This window comes from Myxine glutinosa, chromosome 1 (assembly GCF_964187855.1).
Source record: "Myxine glutinosa chromosome 1, kmMyxGlut1.1, whole genome shotgun sequence".
Classification (NCBI taxonomy): domain Eukaryota; kingdom Metazoa; phylum Chordata; class Myxini; order Myxiniformes; family Myxinidae; genus Myxine; species Myxine glutinosa.
This window is the reverse complement of record NC_136261.1, coordinates 77,920,740-77,946,047: the sequence shown is the minus strand read 5'-3', so window position 1 is coordinate 77,946,047 and position 25,308 is coordinate 77,920,740. Positions and strand designations below refer to the sequence as shown.

Here is a 25,308-nt window from a genome sequence, read left to right as displayed (position 1 = left end):
AAAAGTTTTATTCATTTGAAAATCCAGGTCGACGTGACACTTCAAGACGCTTTAAGTTCGTTACCTGCACTGTGCCAATGTAATGCCTTAATGCCTGAGCCAGGTGTTTGGGGGGTGAACTTTGAAGCACCCACCTCGCGCTCCCTCTTCCATAAAAAAAGGGAAACCTCCGCAAATGAAGTAAGAAACAAAAGGCCAAACTTTTCAGGAAGTGGTTATATTGTCCATAAATATTCATGTACATGTGCTGCATACATATACATACAATACATACTTACATACATACATCCCAAATGACATCATTGGTATATGGGTGCATAGCAACCTCCTGCGCAAAGTCACAGACATTGTGGCCTGTTAACTCCACACCAGAATCCCAGAAGCTTTTGATGGAGTTTTCGCAAAACGTTTCCACTCATAAAAACCCAAATCTTGCAGTTTGTATTGACAGCATGGGTGATTTGCAGCTATGCGCGGTTACACGAGGGAGATGTGGCAATGGAGAAAGAAAAAAAACCTACATCAGCGCATACATATATAAATAAATAAAACACAAAAGAGATCATGTACGAACGCTTTCGTCACGCGTGTGTTTCAAAGCTCCGGGGGTCATAGTATCTCCACACGCAGAGAGTGCGGGGAAAGGCAAAAAAAAAAAAAAAAAGCAAAAAAAAAGAGAACCTGATGTGAACACCTGTGGAGATGATGTGAAGCACATGTTTGAAACGGCCTTCCAATGGCCGAGGCTGCTCACTTTTCACGGCCCGCCGTGTGCGTGAGCACAAAATTCCACACATTTTGCTTTCGGTCATCATGGGATCATCGTTATAGGTCTTTCACCTGAACGTGTGAAGCTCTCGATGACTTCAACCGGAAACTACAGTCTCTATGATGTTTGAACACTCAATTCGCATCCCTGAAATAAAATTCCGGCTCGGGTGGAATTTCGTTACGCCTTCTTGCTCGTTAGGCCTGCGAACAAATGGCGGAAAGCTCGAGTGGAGGTAGAAATACATGAATGCAACTGAAAAAAAGTTGATCTCATATTTTTGGACAATTTGTGGACCAAAGATGCCAATATTGTTGCCGGTGTTTGTGGCCGATGACTTGCATTTCTTTAATTAATTAATTAAATTAACTGCACTCGAAATCAAGGCAATAATGCAATCGGTGGAACAATTAAATATTCGGTGAGTTTGTTTTAAGACGTTTTCCACTGTGTCTCATAACAACTGGGGTTTCAGATCTGCACACGCTCAGTTTCGACTGGAGCGAGAGGTTGGAAAGTCAAAAAGATTTCCTCTTTTTAAGGTTTCAGAGCCAAAAATCCAGACCAATGTTCCAAAGAAAATGTGACACTGTTTGAAACGACATAGAAAAGGACAAACATTCCTTTGTGGTTCAGCGATCAGTTTTCTGGACTATTGTGCGTAATTTTGGGTTTCTTTGCGCGTTCACTTCCGGTTCTTGGATCTTTGTCGAGCTAATTTCAGGTTCCAGGCACCTTTGCAGACCCACAACATCTCTTTCTGCTCTTTGAGGCTGTTTTCTAAATGTGAGGATACCTGGTTGTGGAACTGTCTTTTTTAATGTGTCCTTGTCTGGGCTACGTGTTCTTGTGTTGTGTTCCCTCCAACTTCCTCTTTTACTATTCATTCATTCCCCTGCTTGTTCCATCACTGCCCCACTGTCAATGTATTCGTTGCCCTTTTCCCAGGCTGTTGCCTCGCTCTTCCACAATGTCAGATTTCGCAGAAGACAAATTGCGGTGTGCGAGAGAAGAACATTCGATATTCATATCGCATATCGACATCCAATCATAAAACCCGATATTGGTCATTAAACATCGATTTTGTTTGACTTGCTGGAAAATGTGCAAACGAACATTTTTCGAAATAAACAATACATATATCTATTGAATTTGGTCTTTGAACACCGAAAGTGATTTATCCTGTATCGATTGAGAAGAAAATTGTGGGAAAGCATATCTCAGGAGGAGTTTTTCCAGCAATGCAAGCAATTACAAGCCGTGGAGTATAAGAGGGCGGGTAAAATCAAGCATCGACATATCAGAGATGACACAGGCCTTTCACCATGCCTTTTCTGTTGAGTTACCAACTGTACTATAGAGTACTCAGCACATCCAGGGCATAACAGGACCATTGAAGTGGGTTCGACACATGCGTGTTGACATGCCAACATCGTACGTGTTGATGATATGGCAGCTCGGTGGACGATAGCATCCTTCACACCAAATGGTACAAATGGCAGGAAAACCAGACTGGTAATATTATAAATTACTGTACTGCAGGTCTGTATGTATGCAGCGTCACAATCTTGTCCTTCAACAAAGCTTCAATGGAAAATGGCAACTTGGAAGCACCTTTGCTGGCAGACTCTGGACATCGTAGTCCAATACCAGGCAGCTTGTTACCACTCGAAGCAACCTTTAGAGGTTTCGATGGTCCTAGAGTTGTAAAGTCTTTGCAAGGCTCCCTGTCTGTTTGCCAGGCAGCAAGAGGAGAAAAGGCTGAAGGTTGCAATGTGCCTTGATTGCTAAAGACGCCAGGCCATGTTAAGCCACCCGGTCGCAGCGCTGCAAGACTTACAATACTCGGTCTTTCAATTGCTGTGCTTTCTCCTTTGGCCCATGGCTGGCTGAGGCTAAAGGGACAAGTAACAGAGGCAGGCATTGGTTTGGGCAGAACAAAGCCTTGCATTGGGATAGGAGGCAAGAAGTGAAGTGGCTGAATGAGTGGAGTGGTGGCAAGTTCGTGGCAGAGCATGGCGCTTTCAAGCTCTTTGTCTGCAAAGGCACGTCGCTTCCGCATGCGTGTGCTCAAGGGAGGAGGTAGTGGGGGTGTTGAGCAGAAAGTCGCAGAGTCAAACAGACTGTTGTGAGTGTGAAGGCCTGGGTAAAGGATTTGAGGCAGATAAAGAGGGGGAGAAGGAATGGTTAAGGCTACGTGATGGTTGACCCTTCATAGCCGAAGATGGACATTTACAAATGACATGACAACACCTGCGAGTGTGAATTTGTTTGTAGTATAGGAATTGCTACAAGCAAAGCACCCACTTAACTCTGAGATAGCAAGCAGAGTAACCTGAGAAGATCAGACCTCTTGTTGCCAGACATTTAGGCAACAATTTGTAATTTGTTTAGGGTAAGGCGATACTTAGTTGACTCTTTGTGAAAGACACCGTGAGGTCTTTAAATTACACCAAGCAATGCTAGCAGATAGATTCCCATCTTATCCCCTATGCAAAGGGTGAGGGACCTTGCTGTTTGTGAATCAATATCCAGCCTGCTAAGCATCAACCATACAGTTTATAGTCAGGTTGAAAATGTAACCCAGATTCAACAGTTCAAAGGTTACAACAGCTCTCTGTCTCTGTCTCTCTCTCGCTTTCTCTCTCTGTGTTTTAAGGGTACAGAGTAAATAATTGTTTAGGGGGGCAGAAAGCAAATTGGGACATGATTTATGAATCATTGTCAAAAAAAGAATGACACAATCAATAAGGAACGAATATAACAGATGATGTATAACCAAGGAAGTTTGGCTATGAGAATTGTATGGGAGGAAAAGATATTTGATGGAGTGATTCTTCATCACATTACTGTGAAATGCTTGTGAATTATATTAGGATAACTTTACAAATTTTGTAACTTTGGGAAAAACAGCATAACCTAAAAACAAGAAAGTCAAAACCCATCAGGTGCAAATTAGGTCATCGACTTTCATACGATAACCTACGAACGTTAAGGATCACAAATAACTTTTATGCCAAGTTCTTCACCAAATGAAAATCTTCTTTCAAAGATTTCATTATCATGCATCTAATCATTTAATTTAAGGTGGAACAGCAGTCTCTAACATAAAAAAAAATTGAATTTCAACACATTGTCACATTTTCTAAATCAAGATTATAATTACCTTCTACGATACTTTTAGCCAGCAAGGTAGGAGGTTTGAGGGTCCTTGGAGGAGGATGTCTTCGTTGTGTATGTCCTTCGCTGGGGTCCAACTGCAGACCCTTCCGCAACTGAGAGTATGCATAAAAGGAAGGGTTCTTATGTACATGTCTGTTTCCTTCATATTTTCAAATATATATTCTCAGCATTAAAACTCTGGGTACACATTATTTGAGCTTAAGGGATGCTGGTTATTCTGGCAATAGAAGTTATCTGCTTTGAGAGATGAGCATACGTCACAACTTCATGTCTATTGCATGCAAGTCAACATTACAAAGCATGATAATCTTACTGTAATTCACCAAATGTCTGTCCGTCTGTTCCCAGGTACCGCAAAAATGGCTGAACCGATCGCAACGATATTTCGGGTGGATAATCCTGGGACCCCCTGGAGTAAAATGGGCTATATTGTTTATCCAATTTCAGCTTTGGTCTCCAGCATTTTTAGGTTTGGACTCCCGCATAACATTATTGTCCAGGGTACCGCAACGAACCTGCCGCGAATGCGGAAGTGGACAGATTACGGCAATGAGCTGGTTTGATAATATCCCAATACAACCGTCATTTGAAACAGTATTTTGTTAAAGTATCAATTTACGATTGGAATTGAGTGAATACAATTATGATTTTGAATTCGTAATTGTGTTCACCCACCCGTACGGAACTTCACATCAGGATTTAAATATTTGTTTATGTCACAAATGTTGTTAAAAGTTTATTTTTTACATGAATGTTATTTAATTTGTGATTGGAGTTATGCTGTTTGGAATGAAAAAAGAGATATCGAGTTCAAGTGAATGACGAAATGCCGCGAGGGTTTCTACTTTCTAAACGTGAAATTCGTGGATTGCCATAATATGCAGATTCACCATTGACTGGGTATGGAACAAACGTACCCGTTTGTTTGCGAACGGGTACGTTTTTCATGTAAGTCCTTCACGAACTTGCTGTCCATGTCTTACGTGTGACTGAAGGTGCTACAGGAATGTGGAATTTATTGGTTTCATGCTTTAGCATTCGCCGTTTCTGCATTGTCTGTTTGCTTCTGGCCTCCCACCCGTGCATAGCACGGGTACCTCACTAGTTGATTTAATGAGAATATGTCAACAATTCTTCATCTTGGACATTATTATTAGCAGAATGACAAATCTGCTGCATTGAGAAGGGGAATAGAATCCTCAATCAGAGAGGAATCAATATGAAAGATCTCGCCTTAACCACCAAAGAAAATGTCACCTTGAAATGGACAGAGGGAGAGAGAGAAAGTGAAAGAGAGTGAGAAAGAGAAATCTGTAAAAAAAATAAATGGAATAAAGACAGAGATTTGAAGAATTCCTTCAGCCGATTGAGTACACGATTCAATGACCATCAGGATCATCACCTGGGCACGGATCATGATCAAGGCTTCAAAGTTTTATCCGAATGTTGGCTCCACAACCATAGTTGTGTCAAATGGTCATTCAATTGGGCAGACAGAGAGAGACAGAGAGAATCTAAAGACAACAAGCTCTAAAAAGAAATGTGGACGCTCAGAAAGAAGTCGATTGCATGAAGCTTTGGTGGGATTGAAAAGGTGGATTCAAGAGTAGAAGAAGGAATGATGCTCTCAACAAAATTCCTTAGATAATTAAAATCGAGAGGGTAATAACATCTACAATATAAAACACAATGTCAGTTTGTGTGTTTGTACAGATCCGCAACTGTCCCTCTTCATAAGGGTAGGTTTGAAAGACCAATCTTTTAACACTAATATGGGTTCACTGCGGTCTATTTTTGAGGATAAAACAAACTCTAAAAACATTTTCCATAAAAGAGTAATTATGTCTCTTTAATTGGAATTGTAGACGGTGGCTTGCAAATCAAGCCTCAAGGGCAGTGCACAGAAGCGTTTTTTTAAAAATAACAATAAATACAAGGTGCAGGGAGGTGAAATTCATAGCACACCTGTCCAGTGCAACACGCGCAGAGTAAAACGAGTGTTCATTTACATCTGTATGATATCTAATTTAAAAGACAAGATATAAGCACACCTGACACTAGGCCGAGGCTTCAGATTTTGGCACGCTCATGAGGCTGCACTGTCGAACAAACTGTTCCGACCCATCATTTTTGACGGGCTTTTATACTAGTAGTAGATAATAATTCAGGTACATTGAAGCTAGGTATATGCTGTACTCACCTATCACATTTACATAGCCGAGTCAACTATTTTATTCCCCACAGCCTCTACCCGCCTCCTTTTTTCCTCACCTTTCTAAAATATCTGTTTTTGAGGGGCACAAATTCCGTGGCAGGAATCAGGGCCATAACCCTCATTGTCGTTCCCAAAAACCTTGGTCGAGTCTTGTCCGGAACGTTTTGTGAGGTGTCGTATTTCATGTTTGGAGGTAGATTGCAATACATTTAATTATTTTGTTTTTTGACGACGGACGATGAATTTAGTGAGTAACTTTTTATAGTTGCGGAATGAGGATTTGGGGCTTTGTAGTGATTCATGAAATTGTAAAGATGAGTGTAATTTTTTTTTCATCACATGTTCGTGGAATTCGTCAGGTGATTCGTGGAATGACAAATGATGTATTGGAAAATTTTCACAAACTGGTGTGAGAGGCATTTGTTTGAGATACAAACAAATCAAAGGTGATTCTGCAATAGGAGGAAAGCTTTATTTTTTTTTACTTGTCATGTTTGATGGGGGTGATACTCAACTGAACAAAACACCTTTAGTAACAATTCAGCAATTCAAAAAAATCAGCACAGTTACAAATTATAATTTACCTTGACAAATCAGGCATAAGCAGTTACCATGATATTTAACCAATATTTTTAATCGCACAAATGAACAGCGCACATTTCCACACCTGTCCAGCCTGCTGCCTCCGGAGAGCCACCTGTGCAGCCATCACTCGCTGCCGCTCCACCACGAGCAGGCAGTTTGCGCATGCGCAGTCTCTCCAGCGACATTGTCGCTTGTGGCCCTTGAGGCACGACACCACGCCGTGGTTGCGGCATCGCGCGCACTTCGGGGTCCGGGCGAGACGGCGTGATACGGGGAGCGGGGCCTCATCTGGTAACCTGGGTACAGCCCGCGGGATGGGTGTGGCTTCCCGTTTCAATTCGTCCGCACGAGGCGACAGGTGAGTCTCGGTGGGCGGAGCGGGAATCTCGTTGGGTGGAATATCGGTGGGACTTGCTGTAGGGCTTTCGAAGCGAGTGCTGAACGAGGTGACCCCGTTTACCCGCGTCTCAGCCATGGATCCCGTCAGTGGTGCAGAACTACATGAGAAGAAAAACAAAGAATGCTAAAATAATATCTTTCTTCAGATGTATATGCATTTCCTTTTTAAGGCCATTTTTCCCTGCTAAAGCGGGGGTTACCCTTGCGGGCCACATGACAATCATCATGGTTCCCTTTTTGAGGCAATGTTTTATGGCCGGATGCCCTTCCTGATGCCAACCCCTTTAGTCGCCTCTTATGACATGCAGGGATACGGTGTACCTATTCTAAACCGTGGCACACACCGGCATCTTCTTCAGATGTATACATACACATGTATAATTAAATAAATACATTTATGGAATACAAATTTTTAAAACATTAAAAATATTTTCATTAAAAAAAAAAAAGTCATGAAAATGTGTGTGTTGTTTTATATAAGTCACAAAGATGAACAATAACATTAGGAGACATCAGATGCCCTTGTCGTACATGGGACTTGTGTTCCTGAACTGAACCTGAACCAGTACTGAAATGTACCTACCTGAACCTTTATAGATCACTGGCAATTTATTTTAGACTTATTGACGAAAAACTTCAACTTGTAAAAGTTAAGTAAAGATTAATTTTACTTTGTTATTTTAACCAGTGTTGTATCCTTTCACATACCGCATATCGATGCAAGTTCGCAGTGGAGGCTCACCTTCGGTGTCTCGGAGGTTACATGCCAGGAGGGATTCTAACGAGGCAATTTGGCAAATCGACACGGTAGTTATGAATACGCTTCAGCTAAATATCCAACAAGTTCCTTCAAGTAAAATCTGGCGATTTGTCAGAGTGCTCTAACGGATCCTGCCTTTTGAATAGCAACACCGTTCAGATGGGGCATACGAGGTCGCCAGTGTGACGACACGGAATGGGTCACCACCGAGCACCCTGGCATGAGAATGCTTTATTAAAATTTAAAAAAAAATTAATAACATCTCCATAAACTTTAAAAAAAATTCTTCCTGAAGTACCAAACACAGACATTCCTTTTCATCTGACTGTCGCTACGTATAAGTATTACACCTACCTCGGGCTTGCGGGATAGCCTGGAGATGTGTGTACTATTCTTTAAGCTGTTTAACTTGTGTTCTACTCTTGACTCAGCTTTAAACTGTCGTCCTGGTGTTAAGCGAGCAGGGATCGATGCATCAATGTGTGCACCGTCCATCGTCCGTGCGCCGTCCGCCTGCCATCCATCGAAAGGACGTTACGCCGGAGGACGAGTCTGCCAGCCCTGGTTGTTGCTGGATGCTAAAAATCCCCACGGTTTCATTCGTGAAGAGGAGGGGAGTCATCGCCGGCAGCATGAACAGATTTATTTTTATTTTTTGGGGGGATACAAGATCGAGGCTCATGTAAGAGCTAACATCAATCATATTACAAATTCCTGCCTAAACTGCACGGGTAGCAAGTGCTCTGGTCTTGATTATCCTTTAACACCAGGTTCCTGCGCTCCTTGTTCTATCAGTGTTGTTATTTGCGCAGCAGATCCTCCATGGCAAGTCACGGCCACCGTATTATTATTAATAATATTACTGTATTATTATCAATATTCCACCAACCTTTAAAGTTAAGATTTTAACAAGGGGAGATGCAGAAAATATGGCAAAATGGAGAAGATTGTCATGGGACCCCCCGCTCTTGCAGGGAAAATGGCCTTAAAATGCCTGTTGTTGTTGTTTGTTGTCTTTAAAGTTTAAAGGTAAGATTTTCCATGAGCCTCGACTTTTAAATGTCAACAAATGCCGAACATAGAAAAATAGATGCTGAACTGCGTAACACTATACTACTAGAATAAGACTGTAATCTACTGTATCAACCGATACCATATACTACACTATGAAATATTGTGAAGCATTTAGAACTACTAATAATGAGTTCGTAAAACGTCATGATTATATATATATTACCGATGTACATGGTTTGTTTCTCACGCATGATTGGCCGAGACGTTGGAATCTGGTGTTTTGGCAAAGGTGTTTTGTAAACCGGATATGTTGTTCGGCCAGGTGCTCGAGAAACATTAAGTGGCTTCTTTCTATCGGAACGGGTTGTATCCATTGACCTAACGTTCCTGGTGGAGCTTGCAGAAAAATGAGGTGCAGGACAAAGATATTAGAGTATATTACATGAATTGCGTGGACATTAGTAGACAATGCGCAAAAAACCCGACAAGTTTGTGGGATTTTAACTTCGCTTCATGAGCATCGTACACATATGTAGACGTAGACGAACATGCGTGGACGAACAAACAAGAAATCGTTTGTTAACTTTGTCAGTTAGAATTAACTGGTACAATGATTAACTTATACCAGGTGTAATGGTTAGAACGTCTGCTCTTGAGTTTGGGGGGTTGGTGGTTCGAATCCCAGCCGAGTCATATACCAATAACTTTAAAATTGATTTGCTGCTTCCTTGCTTGAGGTTCACCATTTAAAAAGTACAGAGCACGGACAAAGCACCATAGGTCGATAATAACAAGCACAGGCTTTAATGGACCTAATGGCTTCCTCCTGTGTCTCAGTTCCTTGTCATGGCACTTATATTATTATTATAATGACAGTAAAGTAAACTGTACGAGGAGCGTTCAAAATGTTGTCGGAACGAGATACGATAGTCAAAGCAAATGCCCATGTTTATGAATTTTGTATCATATATATATATATATATATATATATATATATATATATATATATATATATATATAAAGATATGGTAAGGACAATTGCTACATCAAGGTTTCCGCACGGCTCCGACTTACCGCCCCGTGATGTTGTCCTGGACACGTTCACCGGTCCGATTGATGGCTCCGCCTCGTTGGTCCGGCTTTTCAAAAACGGTCAAAGTCCCCACCCCTTGACGTTCGCTATTGGCTATTTTCAATATGACGTCACGGCCTCCCTGGCCAGGACTTCGCTTCGTAGGCAGGCAAACTTTATTATGGTTTTTTAAAACTTACTTTACGACCGTACAACAAAAAAAAAAAAACACATTTCCATGCCTAATTAATCCAGTCCCTGGGAACTCGATATTGATCAAGGAGATCCAACCCTTCAATTCAGACCTAAAAAAAGACTTTTAGAGCATGATGTTACAAACGACTCAACAAGTGGCAGCCCATTGCCCGGGTGTGAAAACAATTATTCCGCCCTCAAAATTTTTAATATGAAGGAAAAGGCTTCGTACAACAAAATTATACAGAAAAAGGTTTGAGATTTCAAAATAATACTCCAATATAACTCGGTTACACACACACACACACACACACACACACACACACACACACACACACACACACACACACACACACACACACACACACACAGACAGAGAGAGAGAGAGAGAGAGTAAAGACAACAAGCGCTAAAAAGAAATGTGGAAGCTCAGAAAGATGTCGATTGCATGAAGCTTTGGTGGGATTGAAAAGGTGGATTCAATAATATAAGAAGGAATGATGCTCTCAACAACATTCCTTAGATAATTAAAATCGAGAGGGTAATAACATCTACCATATAAAACACAATGTCAGGTTGTGTGTTTGTACAGATGTCTGTCCCTCTTCATAAGGGTAGGTTTTAAAGGCCGATCTTTTAACACGAATATGGGTTTACTACGGTCTATTTTTGAGTAGCATGTAATACGATTTTTTTTTTGTATACAAGATCGAGGCTCGTGTAAGAGCTAACATCAATCACAAAAAAAAACGGACACAAAACATACAATAAAGGGAAGGGAGCGGGAGACAAGATGGGGAGAGAGAGGGAAGCACACAAGTACAACAGCAGAGAACAGGTACATCGGGAGATCTGTGGGAGGGAGAGGGCTTGGGGGGAGGAGGCGTGGGAAGGGTGGGTGGGGGGGGGGCGGAATATCTCGAATGTGAAATCCAAATCCAAAACAATCGTCGAAATCCGTCCAAATGTGAAAAAAAAAATGTGAAAATGTGAAAAAGGTGAAAATCCGTCCAAATGACAAATCCGTCCAATTTCGTCCAAATGTGAAAAAAAAATATCTAAAAATATCTCAAAATTAAAAACACCACAAACACAAAGTACCAAAGTATCGAGAGTAGTCCACTGGCACATCTGTAAAAATGCCAATATCCCCCAGTTTAAGAAAACTCAGGGAAACATGAACCAAAAGCAATCATTGAAAATAAAGAAATAACGCTCACGTATGACCTGACAATCCCATGGAGCATGAACACAGAAAACAAAGTATTGCAACCGGATATAGTACTTAGGTATAAAAAAAAAAAAAAATAAGGCATTGCTAATTGGGGTGTCCGTTTGCAACGATTTTGGCCTAAACCACGCAAAAATCAAGAAAATAACCAAATACCAAGACCTCAAAAATGAAGTGAAAAGATCCTGGATGCTGAAGAGCGACAAAATTGTACCAGTGATTATTGGAGCAACGGGAATGATAAAGAGGAACCTTGCGGAGATCTTAAAAACCATCCCTGGGTATATGACTAAACAAACAAACTACAGCTGGAAGCTGTCCAGGGCTCAGTGACGATCCTAAAAAGAACCCTCGGAACAAAACTTTTAGAACAGCAAAACTTCACAAATTGCTCCACGAATCATGAGGCCTTACTGAAACGGAAGGTGGATACTTCGAGACCTGGGAAGACGCCATTACACCTTCTAAAACACGAATATTGAGAAAACAACCAACGACACACATGCTCACCCTCATACCATACATGCGCGACATCCCAACCTCAGCATCCCACCTTGTGAGTAAGGAAGAGGAGGAAGAGTAAGACTACAGAAGTAGATTCGAGCAAGCAAAACGATATGACCAAGAAGAACGAAAGAAACCAGGGAATTCACCAACATTCACAGTTTTTTAGCCTTCTCTGTTTACTATATTGTCTAACAGCATGGTGCAGAGGAATGCACTTACCTTGGAGCTCTCTAGTCTGGGTATCATTCTCGACCTGACTGTGGGATTGGTGTTGCACTGTTGTTTCACATCCCTTGGGTGGACGTTACACCTGGTGTCCCGTCTGCTGGCATCACTTGGTGGACGTGAAAGATCACACGGTAACTTTTGCGAATCTAATGAACAAATTACTAATTAGTGCAACAACTACAACCACCTTCAGTCAAACGCCAGGCCTAGCCAGCTGGTTCATGAAGAAATTGGGTTCAACATCCCTCTCCAGCAGGCTAACAGGAAGGGTGGATGAATTGGACCCGTTAAAGAAGTTACTTTTATTTACTACTAGTGGGGTATGCTTACACATTGTAAGCAATAACAAACCGAGCTTCATGCATAGGTACATAATAAACAGAAGCTTTATGATTACAGGCAAGCATCACCGACTTCTTGCTACATATTGTTACGGTTTTTAGAACCTTCGCATGTAAATTTAGTAGTAAATTCCCTTATAAATGACCCCTGTGTACATGTCCCCTTAATTGGCTGTTAATTAAAGATTGCACCTTAGTTAGTCCATGTACAACATGTAGGACACTTTAGGACCTCTCTATAGTTATGTCATTATTAGGTGTTCCAGGTAAGGCTGTGTTTCCAATAGTTGACTCTACGTTGCATCAATCAAATAAGATAGGTCCCTTTCAGTTCCCCAATCATCTACTCAAAGTGCCAGTAACAGTTGGGCTGTTTTCGTGGGCATCGCACCGCCTCTGCTCGCCCAGCAGCGTTCGCTGCCTGGCGCCAAACTCCATTATGCACGAGGCCAAGAAGGGGGGAGGAGCCGCCAGAGCACGGGCGTGGCACCACCTCGTCATCAAAGGTGGAGTCAGAGAGCCCTTAACAACCAACCAGGGCTTGGTGGGCATGGCTTGATAGGGCATGGCCAGAAACGTCTGGTGAGTTCGAGAGGGTTCCAAGGGCGTGGTTATAAAACCCTTGGCGCGAGGCCCCCACCAGAGATGCATGAGGAGGTTCAAGAGCCACGGTGAGAAGGCAGAGACGCGTGAGGAGGTTCAAGAGCCACGGTGAGAAGGCAGAGACGCGTGAGGAGGTTCAAGAGCCACGGTGAGAAGCAGATGAGTGAGGAGAGAGGATCAACCATTCATTTCTTGGCGCGAACATCCTGCGGCGAGTGAGAGTCGGCACGCTCGTGGGCGATACTAACCAGCACTGACGACCAGGTTTTCACCACTGAGCCGGAGCGTGGACGCTCAAGCAGGACCTCGACGTCGTGCTGCGATCCCCGGACCTCCCTGCCACCAGCTCTGTGGACCGTCTGCCCTTCTCATCCCTCCAGCCATTCCTGCCTGCAATTCCCCATTTGTGTATGTGAGTTTGTGCTGTTTGTGTTGTCCTGTGGGTTTAAGTAGACTGTTTTAAGGAATTGCGCTGTGTCTTCTTCTTCTTCTGTGAATTACTTTCGTTCCCTGCTGCTCTTTCTTTGGTTTTTGTATAATAATTAATAAATCCCTGTTCCTTCTTATTCTTTGGTTTCTTTCTCGTCCGATCGCTTTAGTGATTTCCCAATTGAGTACCTGTGGCGCGATTTCGGCCGAACCGCTTACAATCGGGTTTAGTCTTCTGTTAACGGCCCACGTCGCAGCTCGCTTCGCTCAGCGCAATACATCTATTACGCTGCGGCTCGGGCGGGAGTATTTCCTCGCGTACCGGAAGGCGCTGGTACTTAGGTCATAGGAAGGATTGGCCTACTACCCTATTCAGCGCTGACCGGGCGTGATGTCATACCCCCAGGACCGGTTGGACGGCCAGCTTAACAAGACAAGGGGACTAACCCCCCCTTGCTAACGGGAGTTCGTCCCCTTGATCCGTAACAATTGGTGTCTGGGAGTGGGATTGGACCCGAACCAAATTTCTATCCATCTGAAAAATTTGGTCCAAATTTTGGAGCGGCCAAAATTTTTATTAACATCCAAATTTAAATCGTGTCATGGATGATCAAGGCGGTCGGATGCCAGTGGGGGTAGAAGAAGAGGGTTTGGAGGTAACCCAGGACCCCAGGGAGGAATTGGGAGAGAGAGAGAGGAGGAGAGCGACGAGGATGTGGTAGAGGGGGTGTCAGGCGCACAAGATGGCGGCGCTTCGCACGAGGTTAGAGGCGCACAAAATGGTGGCTCGCACATGGCTGTGGCAGCCACGCCCACAGCACCGATGAACTGGGACCTATTCATGGTGCAAATGCAGGCCTTCATGGTCAAGTCGGGTGAGGAGATTGAAAAGAACAAGGGGCTGGGAAGCCAAATGGAGCAATTGGGAGGCCAAATTGGAGAAATGAGGGACGAAGCAAGGGGTACCAGTGAGAAATTGGGAAGCCAAATCGGGGAATTGAGAAATGACATGGGAAATCAAATCAGGGGGTTAGAAGCCAAATTTGAGGGTCTAGACAACAAATTTGTGGGGTTAGACAACAGGTTGGAAGGGCTGGAAGGTAAATTGGGGGGCCAACTGGAGGACGTGGGTAACCAAATCAGGGAAATGAAGGATGGGTTAACGGGGTTGGAAAATAGGATGGCCGCCCAGGAGAACCAGATGGAAGGGGTGAAGAATGGTTTAACGGGGTTAGAAAACAATATGGAAGGCAAATTGAGGGAAATAGGGGAGCAATCCGCCCGGGAAATTAAACAAATGGGGGATCAGATAGAGGAGGTAAAAATCGGGTTAGAAACCAAATTGGACACCCACAAGGGGGATTTGGAGCAGATGAGGGCGGCATCTACAAAGGAAATAGGAGAGATGGGGGAGGATATAAGGCGCGGAGTGAGCGAAGAGGTCACAGGGGTACGCGAAGAGGTAAAGCGGGGTGAGGAGCGCATGGAGAAAGAGGTGAGGAACAGCATGGCTAGGTTACAGGGGGGAATAGAAGACCTGACGCGGGGAGTAGAGCAGCTGACAGTGGGACAAAAGGAGTTAGGGGAGCAGGTGGAAAAGAAGACGGCGGTGATAGGAGGGTTGAAAGCGACCCAGAAGGAAATAAAGAAGGAACTAATAGCGACAAAGAAGGAATGTCAGACGGTACATGAGGGACTGATGAAGAGGTTAGAAGAGGTGGTCGAGGCAATGGAGACAAAAGAACGGGAAGTCAGGACGCACATAGAAACGACCAAGGTGGCCTTAGAGGGAGAAATTGAAGGGGTGCACCAGGAAATAAAGGAGGTGAAACAAAAGTTAGAGGAAGTGGAAGAGGGGGTAAGTGAAATTAAGAAGAGATGGAGGGAGACGAAGAAGGAGATAAAGGAGGAGGTGATGGAATTGGTGCAAGGTCTGTGCTCAGAGCGTGATGATGTACTTACTGACCAAATAAAGAGTTTGCAGGTGGCGGAGGAGGAGCGAAAGAGAAGAGGTGCCGAGGTGAGTGGCGATATGCTCGGGAATGTATATGGTGTGAGGGGAGATTCAGTGAGCTTGGGTGTTGGTCTAGACCCGGGCGTTCGTGAAAGGCCGCTGGTGAGGTGTGCGACAGGTGCAGAGTGCGTGGACAGAGGGTGTGTGCAAGGATGTCTGACTATGGGGAATGTGAGGGGTATTTGTGAGCAAGGGTGTGCGGGTATGGAGTGGGTAGCGGGTTGCGGAGGGGCGACCCAGGCATCAACACCGACAGGGGTAGTGTTCAGAGGGACGGGGGATGCACGAGACCCCCCCGGGAATAGTGTGCTGTGGGGGCCCGAACGGTTCGGCCCCGTGCTAACCCCGCAAGGAGCAACGCACGGGGTCCAGCCATCGGGCACCCACAAGGTCCCACTCGCGCCGTATGACGGCAAAAGTGATCTGAGGGCGTACCTGGCGCAGTTTGAATATGTATGTAGGGGCAACAGTTGGAATCCGGACGAAGGTGGAGTACACCTTGTGGGGGCACTGCACGGCGCGGCGGTGGAGGTGCTGACAGCTTTACCACCGGGTGCTCTAACCCTGCCAGCCCTCCGCACGGCCTTAATTAATCGTTTCGGCATTGAACAGCAAAGCGAGCTTGTTAAAGCTCAGCTTGCTCAGCGAAAACGCAAGACCCAGGAGACCATAGGGGAGCTTGCCCATGGCATTCGCCGTGCAGTGGGAATCGCACGCGCAGACATGGCAGCGAGCTCCCAGGAAAGCCTGGCGCTGGATCACTTTATCCAGGCTCTTCCGGATCTGGAGCTCCGACAACAGCTCGCCATGTGGCGCCCGCAGACCATGAGCCAGGCGGCCGACGCTGCAACCCGTTGGGAGGCAGCGAGGCCCCTGGCCCGGGGAGGCGAGCGCCACGCAGTGGCGGTGCGTCAGGTAGGGCCCGTGACGGGTGGCGGCCTCCCTAGGGGGCCCTGACCTGGAGAGCATGGTCCAGAGGCTGGTGGACCGGCGCCTGGCGGGATCTGGACCATGGCAGGCGGCCCCGGTGGTGGCACCCGGTGGGCCACGGCAGAGTACACCAATTCGGACATTTAGGGGGGGGGGATTTGGAATACCGGAGGCAAGCACCTTACCAGGTGAGGTGCTATAATTGTGTTCGGCTGGGTCACTGTGCGTGGGAGTGTCGAGCTCCGCTCAGCCGATGCCCTCAACTCCGCCCCGTATCGATCGGCCTGGCCGACCTTAGACACCCCCCCCCCCCCCCCCCCCTCCGCCAGAGCCCGGGAAACTAGAAGGTGCCGAGCATGCAGGGCGGCGTTCGGCGATAGGGGATGGAGAAGATCCCTCATTGACGTGACAGGTCATTCATTGTGGCCAAATTGGAACGGGTAGCCTCACAATTCGATGCAAAATTGCCGGTGTGGGGGTAGACGCCGTTGTGGACACAGGAGCTAGCGCCACGATCATCAGCCCTGTGATCCTTAATTCAAGTGCAGATGGCTGGGATAAAATCCTATTGCAATGCATCCCCGAGCATGCAAACACCAATACTTAATTGTGTTTTAAAACTGTCGCACTCAAGGGCAAGGTTAATAGTGGAGGGGTATTACACCTGCGCGTCCCGTCTGCTACGTTGCATCCTGCCGAACATTGAATCAGGAATTTCTTGCCACGCCCTATTTTACCTTATTAAAAACCGTAACACAGTGGTTTGAGTGCGCCGAGAATCGGAAATGAAGTAGTCCCGAAACCCTACGCCGCGTGTGTCCGGAAGGGACGTAATAAGTCTCGGTTCTGCCAGGCCCAGTAAAGACAAGGGGATTAATCCCACCTTGATAAGGGGAAGAAGGCCGGCATAGAGAACCATAACAATTGGTGTCAGGAGAGTGGGATTGGACCCGGAGTGTGCTTCACGCACTTGAAATTGCGAGTGGACGAAATTTAGTTTTAAAATCCAAAATTAAATTTGTGCCATGGCTAGCCAAAGCGATCGAATGCCGGTGGGGTTAGAAGAGGAGGTAGATAAGGAGGTATTAATGACCCAGGACCTACGGGGAAGAATTGGGAGAAGAGGAGGATGTTGATGAGGGGCCAGCAGTAGGGGAAGAAAATGGTGGCACCTCACACATGGCCGCGGCAGCCGAGCCCGCTGTGCCGGCCGCATTTGGCCTGGAATTGCTCCTAATCCGACTAACTGTGAAAATGGACAAATCAAGGGCAGAAATGAAGGAAATGAGTGACAAATCCACCCAGGGAATGAAAGATGGGTTAAAAGGGTTGGAAAACAAAATAGATGCCCAGAAGAATGACATAAATAAAATACATGGGAGAATGGACATCCAAGAGGAACAGATGGATGCTAAAAGTAATCAAATGAAAGAGTTGGGGAACAAATCCACCCGGGACATTAAAAAAATGGGTGATAAATTGGAAGAGGTGAAAAATGAATTGGAAAGCGAAATGGGTGGCCAATTGAAAGAAATTGGGGACAAATCCACCCGGGAATTGGAAAAAATGAGGGTGGCGTCGAAGAAAGAGATAAAAGAAGCGAGGAAGGACATAAGGCGCAAGCTGAGCGAGGAGGTCGCAAAGGGACGCAATGAGGTAACGCGGTGCGAGGAACGCGGGGAGAGCGAGGTAGAGCAGAGCGCGGCTAAATTGACCGAGGGAATAGAAATCGCGACTCGGGGTGTGGAAAAGCCGACGGCCGTCGAATTGAAAAAAGAAATTTTATGCGCGCGGACAGTCGTCGAGGAAATAGAAGAAATAAAAGAAATAGTTGAAATTGGGGCCGAAGAGACGGCAGGGATAGAATTGGAATATGAATCACGGGAGGTAGAAATGGAACCTGAACAAAGTTTGCATTTGCACCGTGATGTCGGGCTTGCTAACCCCAATAAAGGTTTGCAGGTCCTGTTGCCGGAGAAGAAGGTCCCCAAGGTGAGTAGGAATGTGTTTGGCGGGAAAGTTTTTGGCGCGCTTCGGATCGAGACGGAGCCCGGGCGCTCGTGGAAGGTCCTTTGTGTGGTGTACGAGAGCGAATGGCGCATGTGTGCGAAAGAAGTGTGCACCGGAGCGCGAGTGTATGACGGAATGTGAGTGGGAAGAGTGCGTCGAAGAAGAGTGTGAAACAGAGTGTGTGATGGCCGAGGAGAGTGAGAGAGAGAGTGCACACCAGAGCGTCTTGTAGAGAATGTGCAGGAGTGCACACCAGAGCGAGTGATTGGGTGTGTACCAGGAGAGTGCACACCCGTGGTTGTTACTGAGGGTGTAACAAAAGAGTGTGCGTGAGGGTGTGCGATGTACGATGGTGTTACAGAGTGTGTAAAGGAGTGTGTGAGTGGTATGAGTGTGCCAGGGTGTGCGCGAGGGAGTGTGATAATGGAGTGTGCGAACGGCGTGAGTGTGCCTGGGTGGTGTGCACATGAGTGTGCAAGAGAAGAGTGTGCACAGGAGAGTGCAGTAATGGAATGCATGGAGTGTATGGGGACGCCTAGGTGTGTGAGAGTGGAATGGGTCGTGAGGTGTGAGAACGTGGCTCGAGTATCGACACAGACCGGGGTAGCGTTTAGCGCGACGTATAGCCGACGAGAGCCCTCAGTGAGCTGTGTGCTTTGTGTGCAGCGGGGACCGGCGGGGATCGTTGCCGCGGCGGTCTCACAAGAACCGGCGTGCACGGTTCGTGCAGGGCCCCGCCCTGTATGGTCGGTGCCACGCCTTGGCAGGAAAGGCAATCGGCACGGTTCAAGGGGGGGGGGGTAGGAGAGATCGGAGCCACGCCCCCTGGCGGCTGCGGTGCTCCGACCGTGGGCGGTTGGGCCATCGTGCGTGGGACCGCAAGGCCTCGCGCAGGGATGGAGCTCTGAACCTTGGCCCAACGAAGCCTCCTCCCCTGGATCAAAAATGCCGGACGGACCCAACCTACAGTAGACCAACCACCCGCATGCATCACTCGGCTTTTCGAAGCCGAGCTGTGAAAATGTATTTCCGCACCGAGAGGCTCAAGTGGAGTGGACGGATAGCGATAGTGTTGGGGAATGGTAGTTTACCATTCCTCACATCGGGGCTCATGAGTATTAGATTGGGGGGATGGCAGTGAAATGCACTTGTAGGGACCAGGGATGGTTACCTCCATGGGACACCGAAGCTCGCCGAGGGCGGGCGAGGTTAATTGTTAGGGATTTAGACGAGTTTAGAAGACAAGATGTAAATAGTGACATTTGTAAAGGTAGAGGGTACGTAGGTAGTTTAGATGGTTGATAATGATGAAGGGAGTGCATAGTGTAACGGGACGACGGGGAAGCACGAGTATTAGGGTGAAGTAGTCAGCTAGATGATGCTGTGTGTGTAAGGAATTGTGTATTGAGACAGATGGAGTTGTGTTGGAGTGTATGGGAAAAGGTGTAAGAGCACAAAAGGTGTGTGAATTTGGTGTGCGAGAAAAGTGGTGTGCGAGATAAATGGTGTGGAATGAGTAGTGTGGAATGCTTGGTGTGGGAATAGAAGGTGTGGAATGCATGGTGCGAAGGAGTGAATGGGGGGAGATGGACCCATTCACGAATACCCGGGGTGGGTAGTGTAAAGCCAGGTAGAGGGCTTAGGTAAATTGTTTGGATATTGACACCTGTGGTGCGGGAAGTGGCAAGTAGTGCTTTGGTTGGGTGCATGAGTCTATGAAATGGCTGGGTGTGTGGGCTTTGTTGGTGCGTATGGTTATTGGAGCACTCCGCCACTGGTAGTTTGTCGGCCAGGTGAGGCCGCAGGTAGGCTCCGGGAGCCAGTTAGAGTTCAGAGTAGTTGTTCAGTGGGGCCCGAGGATCCAAGAGAAGGACCCGGGTAGCCCAATGCCAGAGAGGGCATCAGAGGGGTAGAGTGCCAGGAGGGGTCTTCCCTGGTTTAGGTAGTCGCAGGAGCAGGTAAGCTCGGGTGGCGACTTCAGTGGCGGAGGTGCGCAGGTAGGTAGACCTGCCAGTGGAGCCACACGACCCAGCCCCAAAATTGTACAAGGGCACAGATTGAAAAATTGGGGAGTGAGACCCAAATTCATGGGCACCGCAGAGTTTTCAATGGGAATTGGTTTTTAGAACCACATAGTGTAAAGATGGCCAATTGGCAGGGTATGACCCCGGGTAGTGCAAGTGAGTTAATGTCATTAGAGTAGTTAGGAAGAGAATTCCCTTCGCGCCATCCACATCCATTCACCAAGGGAAACGGAACTCCACACCAGGGCTTTGAAACTGTGTGGTGAGTAAGACGCATCACGATGTAGAGTGACATTGTGTTGGTTCCATCTCTTCCTTCCTGGGAGGGATTGGAAGACGAATTTGGAATTAGAGGGGGATATGGGAGACAGAATGTAGTGACGAATTTGTAAATATAAGGAAGGGCTAGGGTACTGTAAGTGTAAGCCGACGTTAGGGGGTACGGACGGTTAGGGACGAGTCTGCTCTGCTCGCTCCTCCGCGCCCCTCGCGTTGCATTACCTTGTGTTGATGTGTACCTTTGCACCCTTTCTGCTTTGCTGACCGTGCTTTGTCTCTCCCACCACCTCTGGACCCACTTTGGAGGAGGAGTTGTGCAGCAACATCGAACTGTGCAGCACTTTGCTGCCATATCTGTCATTTGTTATAACCTTGCTGCATGTGTGCAGCACTTGCTGCCACAGACACTTTGCTGCACATTACCACATTACACATTATGGACCACAGGTTTTGTGGCCTTACACTTTGCTGTGCAGCACTTTGCTGCAGACTCACCTTGCATCTTCGGACCACTTGTTTTGAGTGGCATCAATGTCACACAGTTGGACCACATAGGGTTGGCCCTGCTGGCAAATAAAACGAACACGTGTTTTTGTACATTTTTTTTATTGGTGTGCTAGGAAAGAAGAACTGTAAGTTTTATTGCACACAGAAGATGCAGGAAGAAGAAGATGCCGGATAACAGCAGCAAATGTGAATTGTGAAATGCGAACTTTTGATAACTGTTAGTCCGTGGGCTGAGTAGGGTTTACATGCACCCCCCCCCCCCCCCCCTACAACTTAACTTCCCGGGTATGTCCATGTACCCCCCACCTTAGGGGTTAGGAAAAACCATGTTAACAGAAAAAAACTCATTCCCTCATAGTTTGACCTCTGGTGACCTCATTAGTGACCTCATTTGCATATAACACATATCATTGTAAAGAGTGTCCCAGGACAAACATTTTGAGGGGTCATATGCAACCATAGGATGACGAGGTAAAAAGTTATGGCCATTTGAATTTCGCCTACCCCTAATTTTCGGAAATCACTGACACAGGGGGGGGGGGGGGGGTAACATCAAAGTATGAGTGGGAGGTACCTTGGGAATGAGTTTTTTTTCTGTTAAGATGGTTTTTCCTAACCCCTCGGGTGGGGGGTACATGGACATACCCGGGAAGTTAAGTTGTGGGGGGGTGCATGTAAACCCTACTCAGCCCACGGACTATGTGTATTTGTGCATTGCTGTGCTTTTCTCCCCTCCAACTTCTTTCCAAAAAGGACAGGTCCTGGGTCATAGAAATGTAAATAAGGTTAGGTTTTGTGATTGTATATAAAATGCTGCCCACCGGCTTTATGTTTCGTTTGAAATTAATTCCGCAATTTGGTTAATTGTGGGCGTGATTCTGTCAGTTAGCTACTCAACGCAGTAGGTGGGACATATTTAGTGTTTAAAACTGTCACATACACGGGTTGGAGTCAATGTTATGGGGAATCACATCTAAGTGTCACCCGGAATTAAAAGTTAGTCCCAACTCTTTCTCAAAACCGGTCATTCCAGTTTTTGTAGGTTCGACTCGGGCACGAGTCTGACGAGGGAGGGGGGCAGTGTTGCGGTTGAGTCTGTCAAGTGAGTTTAATAAAGGTTAAAGTCTGTCCCCCATAGTTAGTCACACAAGCAACATGTAGCCTCGCAATAGTATAGTTATGTCTTAGCATTTGTGAGCTTAGTTCCTTTCCAGTGTTAACTCTGCGTTTAGTAGGAGCCAGGAAAATAGGCCCTACTGCCACCGATCATCCTACATCCGTAGCTTCAATCCCTTTTGCGTTAACGTTGGTTCATATTGGGCGAGTTAACGCGAGGCAGGCAGAGGAGGGTCGGGGCGGAGTCGAGGGGGAGCGGGAGAAGCAATGACGGTAAGCACGAGCCGCCAATCAGAGCTCGAGGGTGGTGGTGGCGGCGTGGCGTCAGAGGGCGTGGTGAGAAGAGTCGGGTGAGTTCCAGAAGGTTCGGGTGGCATAGCTATAAGAACCACTGCGCAAAAGCCCTCGACAGGACTCGCAGAGGAGAGAAAGAGATAAAGGACTCGCAGAGGAACGCCGGATAAGCGAGAGAGGACTGCTGCCTGATGAACTTGACCATTGCACGAGAACGCGCATGCTAACCAGCTCGGAGTGTATTGAAGAAAAGGAGTTGGCCGCTACAGATACGCGGGCGCAGCCAGACGCGCTTATGAACGAATATAGCGCATTTGAGACGCGCGAGTGAACAAGGCTGCGTAACCGCCAGCCGCGCTAAAGTCCGCCCTCTACAATTCTGCCCCAGCATCCCTTTGTACGAGAGACGCGCTACGAGTCCCTGCCTTCACCTGCCACAATCTTCACGGGACGTGCCGGGGATCGTGGAGTGCCAGACGGAGGCCGTCTCTGGACGACGACATCGACGCGTGGGGAACACCTGCCCATCTGCAATCCCCTGTGTGAGTGTGAGACGAGCCCATTGTCCAAGGGTTAGTTAAGACTGTTTAAGGCTATTCTGTGTCTCTTCTTCCTTGAACTTGTACATACGTGTGGGAAATAATTAAACCAATTTGTTCTTCCTTTCTTCTTGATTCGATCGTTTCTGTGGTTTCTCCATTTGACTAAGCGTGGCACGAATAAGATCGCTCCAATCGGGTTCCACTAAGTAAGACTGCGCGGACCACGTGTACGCAATCCGCTCGGCGTACTCACATCACACGTGGTTCATGCGAGGCTTGTTTGCTCGCTCCCAGGGCAGCGCGGGGACTTAGGTACGAGCGAAAAGTAGTCCCGAAACCTACGCCGCGTGTGTCCGGGAGGGACGTAATAAGTCTCGGTTCCGTCACGCCCAGTAAAGACAAGGGGATTAATCCCCCCTTGATAAGGGGAAGAAGGCCGGCGTAGAGAACCGTAACAATATATATATATATATATAGACGGCACTCCCCTTAGCAAGGGGGGTTAATCCCCTTGGCCTGTTAAGCTGGCCGTCTCTAGTCCTGGTACTTATAACGCTCCTTTGCGGGGTGAAATTGGTCAGGGTTATTGGTCAAGGTGTTCTCCCGAATACCTTTACCAATCCCTCCGCAAAGCAGGGAGACAAGTACCGCTCGAACCACGGACAAGATGGTATTTGCCGAGCGGTTTAGCAATCCGCAATTCGAGCCGTTAGCAATCGACTAACCCGATTCTGAGCGTTGGCCAAATCATGCCACAGGTACCAATGGGGAAAAGACTAAAGCGACCGGATGAGAGGAAGCCAAAGGACCAAAAAGGATAAAGGAAGAACACAGGTTTATTTCTATACTAAAAGAGGAAACGAAAGAAGGGCATTTAGAAGTAGGAAAAAGAAGATACACAGGGCAAACCTTAAAACAGTCTTAATTATCAACGCCCAGGACAAACACACAGACTTACACGAAAGGGGAATAGTAGGCAGGAATGACTGTAAGGAATGAGAAGGCCCAGGCAGACGGTAGGCATCGAGGTCCGGCTCCAGGAGTCGACTCGTGTCGTGGCGGGAAAACCCTGGCAGGCAGCGAGTGCGTATCGTTGACCGCGAGCGGACGATGCATATCGCGGTGGGACTGGGATGCTCCGTATGTAATAAATGGCTCGTGCCAACGCACTCTCTCTTGAACAAGATGGGAGAGATGCCAGTTCGTAGCGTACTCCAGCTCCTTCTCTTCTCATCTGAACCTTCTCACTCGTCTTTTTCAAGCAGTCCCTCGCAGCCGCTTTTATTGCTCATGTCGGAATCAAGCCGCCGGCTCCGATGACACGCCTACCGGTTGGCTCACCGCGGCGCTGGTTGGCCGGCAAAGGGCTCGCTGACTCCACCTCTGATGATGCGTCGACGTGCCACACCCTGTTCTTGTGGCTCCGCCCCCTTCTTCCTCTGCTTGACCGCATGGCTTATGGCAGCGTGGTGCCAACAAAAACAGCCCAATGCAATGGCGGCAAACGCTGCTGGCAAACAAAGTACTGGGGTCTATCTTACTTGATTAATGCAACGCAGATTCAACTATTGGGAACAGATCCTTAACTGAAACACATAATAATGAAATAACTACGGAGAGGTCCTATGGTTCGCTACGTGTTGTACATGGACTAACTAGGGTGCGAACTTGAACAAAGCCAATTGATGGGGATATTTATAGGGGGTCATTTATAAGGGAAACATTTACTAAAATTTACTAGTGAAGGTTCTAAAAACCATAACACAGCACCCGTCTTTCCTCTAGGGCCGTCCCAGCCCAAAATCACTTTACTTAATGTGACACTCAGGTGTAGTAGCCCCCTACTATTAACCTTACCCTTGAGTGCAACAGTTTTAAAACAACTAAGTATGTCCCGCCTGCTACGTTGCATCCTACCTAACAGACTCACGCCCACAGAATAACCGAATTGCAGAATTATTCGCAAACTAAACACATACGATTGGGAGCATTATTTACAAAACACTAATTTGTATTTACACTGCAAACCCAGGACCTGTCATTTTGGGAGACAAAAGATCT

The 25,308-nt window shown here is 46.7% G+C and overlaps 1 protein-coding gene across 1 annotated transcript in view; it reads right to left on the bottom strand.

Moving 5' to 3' along the window:
- Positions 1 to 219: 219 nt before the first annotated feature.
- The window catches only part of LOC137419195 (uncharacterized), a 112,673-nt gene continuing 87,584 nt past the window's right edge, over positions 220 to 25,308 (bottom strand). The window contains exons 2-4 of the mRNA XM_078771848.1: positions 6,835 to 7,249; positions 3,936 to 4,044; positions 220 to 2,911 (exon numbers count right to left, since the gene is read on the bottom strand). Of these exons, the coding sequence (XP_078627974.1) occupies positions 2,298 to 2,911; positions 3,936 to 4,044; positions 6,835 to 7,249 (1,138 nt within the window). The 3' untranslated portion in view covers positions 220 to 2,297. The remainder of the gene's footprint in view (positions 2,912 to 3,935; positions 4,045 to 6,834; positions 7,250 to 25,308) is intronic.